This window comes from Patella vulgata, chromosome 6, assembly GCF_932274485.2.
Source record: "Patella vulgata chromosome 6, xgPatVulg1.2, whole genome shotgun sequence".
Lineage (NCBI taxonomy): Eukaryota > Metazoa > Mollusca > Gastropoda > Patellidae > Patella > Patella vulgata.
Window position 1 is genome coordinate 68,393,462 of NC_065884.2, and position 7,673 is coordinate 68,401,134.

General features: G+C 37.0%; 1 protein-coding gene across 1 annotated transcript; it reads right to left on the bottom strand.

Annotated features, from left to right (window-relative positions):
* Nucleotides 1-344: 344 nt before the first annotated feature.
* Nucleotides 345-5,109, bottom strand: LOC130013221 (toll-like receptor 2; the record flags this gene model as incomplete). Its single annotated transcript, XM_056101971.1, has 2 exons — nt 345-3,490; nt 5,012-5,109. Coding segments are annotated over 2 exons (399 nt in total), but the record flags the coding sequence as incomplete, so codon positions are not given.
* Between the last annotated feature and the right edge of the window lie 2,564 nt (nt 5,110-7,673).

Below are 7,673 nucleotides of genomic sequence, written 5' to 3' on the forward strand. Positions count from 1 at the left end.
TATCAAGAACTATGGGTGTAACATCTTCGACCCTGGATACATCCTCGGTATCCCTAGTAGTCTCATTCCGTTCTATTCCACTAACCCATGAGGGGGGGGGGACACGTATTCAAGTTATCCGTCCTCGATGATTATGCTATTTTCATCGACCAATCCCATGAATCGTTAATGGCAAAGGAGGTTGGCGAAGGGAAATAAGTCTCATCGGGTAAACTAAGGGAAGCGCAAATGCTCCCCTTCAAGAGACGAGGTTAGGAAAAGCCAGAAGGTAGCCCGATTCTCCTCAAGTGTCCCCAAGCAAAATGATATAAGACCAAATTATGCTAAATGCGTATTTATTAACATCAAATTACAATATTTATATTATATATTAACGCAGACCAGACAGATATTTACATATGTAGATTCAAGAGTTTTATTGAGAATGATATCTGAATTTGGCGTTTTTGTAATGTTGTTGTTGTTGTTGTTAGTGTTTAACGTCCGCTTCCACCGAAGGTGATATCGCAGACAAGTTGTCTTTTTTTTATTTTCATTATCTTAGCGCACGCGCAGGGGTCTTTCCTGTGGGAGGAAACTGGAGTAAACCCACGAGGTTGAGAAGGCGCCCCTATCTCCATGCCACATACGCTCACACCAGGGATCGAAACCACAACCGCAAGCCAGAGGTGACCGGCCAGCTAGAGGTCGAAGCGTGACACCCTAGACCATCCCAACCCCCCTCGTTTTTGTAATAAAAACCCCCCAAAAAACTCATCCTTTATACTCGAGTATCAGAGAGAGTACCCCCAGCGATTGAACCGAACCACTTATTTAGGTAAAACACCATCACACGCCACCAAATTATATTACCAAGTATATCTATAATAATTATAAACATAACAGAATGGTAATAGTTTAGAAACATTTCAGACAAAGAACGAATAGTATTAATTATAACAAAAGTGAAACATATACACGTTATACATATTTGAAATGAGTAAAACACACTACAGATTTTGATAATACAATAAAATATAAATGAATTAGAAATATATACATTATTTACATAAATCATTCAGTAAATGGTCATGATTGGGTTTATTTACCCTTAAAAAAACAAAAGCGAAACGAAAGCCGTTTCATTAGTAAGACTGGTTTGTAAACTATTTTTTTGATTGGTTCGTAGTCTCAAGCTACAATCAAGGTCATAGCAGATAATTTGAAATCATATGGATTAACCCAGGTTATTTTCACATTGGTATTATTATATGGACTGAAAGAGAATCGGTTTTAGGCGAGTGATTTGGCCTTGAATTAGAAATCGGATTCAGACCATATGGTCGTAACAGACTTTAGACACTACACTTATAATCATATAGCTTAGGCCTAACGTTACTTTTGAAATATTATCCACGTTACAGGCGCCTGTGGGGTATAGTGGAGTAGAACGGAATATGATCCACGGGGGAAACCAATGATGCCCACGAGAGACGGATATCCCAGTGAGAAAAACTGAACCAGGGTACTAGTGCAGGTTAACACGTTTGCGTGGCCGACTCGAAAGGATGGCAACGAATCTGAGTTTTCATTCCCTGGTCATGCAAAATTATAAACTATACGCGCCTTAAGTAAACAAAGTATGCATTGTCAACAATATAAATTCAACATTATTAAACAGATGGGCACAATGTGATTTATGATAAAGTTGACATACAAAAGAACATGTTAGTTACGTTAAATATATCGTAGGATTTGCTATTCATTCAAATTCAGCTATTTAAGTAAATGGGGATAATAATACTAATAATATGACTACAGATCACCAGTGATTTCCACGTTGACTTTAACGTTAATTCTTGTCTCTTAGACCGGTCTAACTTTTCCCAAATTGTCGTAGGGTAGAATGCTTTCTACCACTGATGGAGCAACATGTGGAAATCTCTTGCCCAAAAGCACGTGTTGTGTTCATCATGAAAACTTGAGATACACAAACTAGAAGAAGAGATAAATCAACAGGCAATTTTCCACCCTACACTTCAACCTGGCCAACCTCTTAACTCTTGAATCCTTCCGCCTCAAAATCATGAATATTCACCAATACCTGGCAGAAAATGCATATTCAAATCTTTTTGTTCAAATCTACACCAAAAATGCAACAAAGATCGCCATGCAAATGGGGGTGGGGCTGGGGTGGGGTGGGGAGACTAAACTAGCTTTAACCCTTGTATCGTGGGTGACGGCGTAGAAATAATCGATGAGCTGGATCCATATTCATAAGTGTAACATATTATCAAATATCCAGTCCCTCACTATATATATAACTACAGTGACCCAAATCTAATTATAGCTGTTATTAGTCTCGACTATTTAGGCGTCTACAGACTATAAATAAAACAATACTAACAAAATAAAACTAGCTTTGCCACACTATGTCGTACATACATTTTGTCTTTTCGAACAATATCTTATTTTCATTTACATTTTTCACATTATAATCCACGCCAAATGTTCTAAAATTGAAATGTTAACATTTATAGCTGCATTAGGTAAGATTAGATAAAGATCTGACAGTTGTCGCAATAATAGTTAAAACAAGGACAATGAAAAGAAGTCAAATTACTTCACACCGAGCCTAGATATCGGCGATACAAATATAGCATAGCCCCGATTGCAATTACTACCGTAAGCAGAGTCTCGATTATCCATTGTTACAGTAACCGCATCGACCACAAAACGTATTTAAATCTACTTATATCGCAGCCATCCGATGGAATCGAGAGTTGATTATGGCCTGGGTAAGTTAATTAATGTTTAATTAATAATTTATACAACATTTCAGGTCTAAAGAAAGGCCTAAATAAGCAGATTTAGCTCTTGCATAATGCCTGTTTAATTCCGAAAATACTATGAAAATATCAACTGTAGATTATCTACCTGGTTGGATTTAATCAGGTTAAAAAGAGGCCCATCAAAAGATTGATATTGTCTACAGGAGGATGTCAGATTGGTCGAACTTAAACTTCTAGTAATAATATCAAACCAAAACATTCGTGGTGTACAAATTCAGTTAACAAGTGATATTCCATTTCTGTATTCGAACATCAGAAATGGATACAGTCTCAGATTGGGTTGAGTGGGGTTCTTGTATCGTTTGAACTACGGACCATGAAACGACTGCGGTAAACAGATCAATGACCTTTAATCTTATTATAATTCATATTGACGTTTCAGCGATGTTTTTAACATTTGCCAAAATATATCTTTGTTGTCATTATCTTGCCATTTGATATAAGTAGTAGTTTTCAATAGAGCGTTCAGTGGTTTACTCATATTAACTGCTTCAATATCCTCTAGTAATACTACTACTATAGACTCTATACTCGTATCTATAACCAATTTCTGAGCTAAACTCATTTCAAATTGACACCATTTACTTCTAGCAAAATCATTGGACAAAACAACAAGAACTTTACGACTGTTTTCCATGTGTTGTAGAATATTATCAATGACCAGTTGTCCACCAAGAAAATCTCTTTCGTGGATACACAACTTAATGTGTTCGCCTTCTTCCACGATAGGTAGAAGATCCTGTAAAACCCAGTCCCCATCTTGTACACAGTAAGCTACAAAGGCGTCATGAGCAAAGTGTTTCTCTGCAATATCCAGCAGCTGTTTCGGTCTGTATCTCCACATATAAATATGATATTTAATATGCCAGATATATTTGTTGATAACAGAAGCGATCAAAATAACACAGATAAAAAAACATGTTACTGTTGTCACAGAGATAAACGCTCCGGTGTTATTCAAACAAATTCTCTCCGTTATATTCAGACATCTATAGCCGTCCGGATAATCCCAAAACTTGGATGGTTCCTTATGAATCCACTGAATCAACCAAACCAATTCACACTTACATACGAGCGGATTATCATTTAAAGATATTTTTTTCAATCTTGTCATAAACACTTCAGGCAGCATTTTACTTGTAACAGTCTGAATTAAATTATGGGCTGCATTTAATTCTGTCAATTTAATGTTCCTTTCAAAGAACTCAGTTGGCCAGGATTTAATCAGATTCCAGCCAACATCTAAATAAGTAAGATTATGATAATGTCTGGTGACAGTAGGTAGGTTCTGTAAATTACAATCCAACAGCATCAATACTTCAAGAGATGTCAGAGGGGCTAGCGTTTTATTTAGTTTTTCCTCCATTTTAAAGAAATTACTTTTAGACAGATCTAGTTTTAGTAACCGATCCAATCCACAAAATGCATGTTCATGCAGGCGGTTAGTAGTCAATGTGTTCTTTGATAGGTCTAGACTTAGCAGTTTGCTGTTGTTGAACGCACGTTCCTCTATATAAAATGTTCTACCCTGTTCTGAGATAGACAACGAGCTAAGAGACTTGAAAGAATGAAAATAATCAGTTTTTAATGAGTCAATGTAGTTTGAACTCACATCCAAGATTTTAAGCTTTTCCAAGCAGTTTAGATGTTCTGGAACGAAAGTACCAATTATGTTGCGTTGTAGTTGCAATTTCATTATCTCTGGAAAGAGGTTCCGACGATAACAAAAGTTTGGCAAAGCAGCCAAACTGTTATTAGAAATAGAGAGGTGTTTTAACTTTTCCAAACAATTAAAATATTTCGGAACAAAATTACCAATCTTGTTGCTTTGTAGTTGCAATGTTGTTAACTCTGGAAAGGAGTTTCGACGAAGACAAAAGTTTGGTAAAACAGTCAAACTATTATTAGAAATAGAGAGGTGTTGCAGATGGTGGCTAACACCCGGTATGACGGTGGATATTTTGTTATTCGAAACGTCCAATATTTGCAATTTTTCTATTTCGTTAAACACTGTCATATTAAGTAGCTTGATTCTATTCTGAGATAAATTCAAGGTTATCTTTTCCGCGGATTTAAAGTCAACGAAAACATTATGTGGAATATATTCTAAGCGATTTCCTCTGAGACTTATCTTGGATAGATTGCTATTTCTCTGAAAACTAGAGAATAAATTCCGTAACGAATCTGAAGTGAGTAGATTATCTGTTAAATCCAATAAGTAAACATGCGATAAATTTTGAAACACAAATTCGTCAATATTCTCAATTTCATTATGGTGTAGATTTACGGTTGATATTCTTGTGTTGCTAATGTTTAAAACTGTAGTTGGAGTAACACGGGGTAAATAATTATATTTAAAGTAGACTGCTATGGTGTTATCGGGAAATTTTGGAATGTAGGTAAGGTTTGTATTAGAACAGCGAGCAACACGATGTGCGCACTTGCATAATCCGATTGAACACGCATCCTGAACTGCCACAGATGGTAAACAAAGAGCAAGGATCACAACAGCCAACATCTTACATGGATCTACCATCAAAACAGTTTCCTGAAGAAAAAAATATATTTATTTTGAGACGGTTGAATTAAAATGGGTTTGTTAACGCAACGACGTGAAGTCAACATGTGGTTGGTTTGTTGTTCGTTATTTACAAGATATGGAATTATTAATATAATACAGGCACTACTGTGGGGAATACAGACCGGGAGTGGGTTTTTTATGGTTTATAACACATCAAGGTCTTTGAAAATAGATTCTTACAAGCTGTCTTTCTATAGCAGTGGTTCACAACCTTTTTTTGCCAACGGCACACCTTCGGACACATGAAAAAATAGCGGCACGCCTGTCTAAATATATATGAAAAATATTTGACTTTTGCAAAATAAAAACATGTTAAGTCAGACGGCATACAATCATGATAGACAGAGACAAGTCATAGACACATAGAATGACCCAAACTAAATAAAGAAATACACAGCTATGAACTTATCGGTAGACATTCAAGGCCGATCAGATGGTTTTTCGCATTTAATTAATGTGCCTGTGTATAGAATCACTGTTCTATAGGATAGTAACGAACGAGCTAGTTTGCTGTTTGTTATTAGCGTTAGTTTCCAGCTTGTGAATATGATAGAAATGAAATTCTTTGAGGAACCCTCTTATCAAATGGGATCAATATCCATGCTATATTTGGATAAGCTGCTTTTTGGAAACTTTTTTTTTCTTTGGGCTCTCTTGTATTTGTTTTTCATTTTGAGTGAAACCTGTGTAATTAATAGAGACTTTTGGCAAGCGTACTTTCCTGGTCCGTATCGCGTATCCGTATGGATTTTGCGTGTGACGTCATCAATGTGTGTGTATTTCTCATACGTGATACGGCACACGCATACGGCAGCTCGTATCGAAAAGCTTTCATACGATTAAGGTCCGTATAACATCGTCGTCTTTTTGCCGTCTTTTTTGCTACTTTTAGACGCTGAAATGTTGTATCATAGCGTTTTTATGAATCTATGTGTATCCTGGAACACGAAGGTGTATATTTGATGTGATTTTAACCGTGATAACGACTGGAATTTAATCATTATTTTTGATGGGTTTTTCTCGGAATTTTCATATTTTTACCATCTGTGTGCATGCTGGTTGATCTACGTGCTAATTTTAGGGAGGCGGGACCTTGCAAATCTGTAAATTATTTTATTCTATGGTAACGGGGTATGAACTTTCTGCGATGATACATTAGTGAAACCAAAAATTGACGTCGAGTCGAAGTCGAAGATTTTAATAAGATTCGACATTAAAAATGTTTTAATAGCCGTGCGGCTGTCGAGCGACATTACACCCTCCGGGAAATTGTAGGCTAGGCATTTGACCAGTACAGGTGGTGATGCTGTAATAGAACTTACTCCAGCTCAGCCACGCGAAAATCTGCCAAAACTCTAAAACTTCATTGACGCAACGTATCACATATACCATACGGATACGTGATACGGATGGGAAAATTCCGATTGCCAAAAGTCTCTAATGAGGCTTGTTTGCGTGTACGTAGTGGGACCCCGCTGCACTTACTATTACGAGACGCTTTTAGCCAATGTCAAATTTAAAGGGGCATTATATAAGATTTAGATACAGAGCTGACAGTTCTCGCTATAATAGTTAAAAACATGGATAATGTAATGGGAATTTGTTTAAAATTTCAGTCAAATCACTCCATTCTGAGCCAAGTTACTGGCATTAGAAAAACAGTGTAGACTCGATTGTCATTGCGTAACAATGCGTAACGCATTAAATGGCCTGACGATTCGTTTGATAACGATGAGAGTTTTTTTTTCTCTTATACTTGAATTTTACTTATATTATTTATATATAACATTTAAGGCATAAAGATCTACAATAGGCAGATTCAGCTCTTGAATAATATCCCTTCAACTGATTGCCGACTGAATAATGGAAACAAGTTAATTGTCTTGTCGGCACTTTATAATGAAAAGGGTTTAACGTCCTACTGTTCTACTCCGCCCGGACTCATTGGGGACTAACTAAAGCTGCATTTCCTTTAGTACGGCTCCGGTCCGGCCCCGGTCCGGTTGCGGATACGGAAAAAAACACTTTCATAGAATTTTAGTAAGAGTGTTTCCTTATGTGCGGGTGTGGATACGTTTCTGTATGCGGCGTCCGGTACGGTTTTTCGAAACGGACCAGGTAGCGTTCGGTACGGAAACGCATGCGGAACCGTGTCCGTAAACGCACATAAGGAAACACAGTTTGGGTAGCCCGCACGGGAAAAAGCTAAAATTAGTTTTTTTCTTCTTTTACGAACCTTGACAATGCCGGTGCCATGTTGA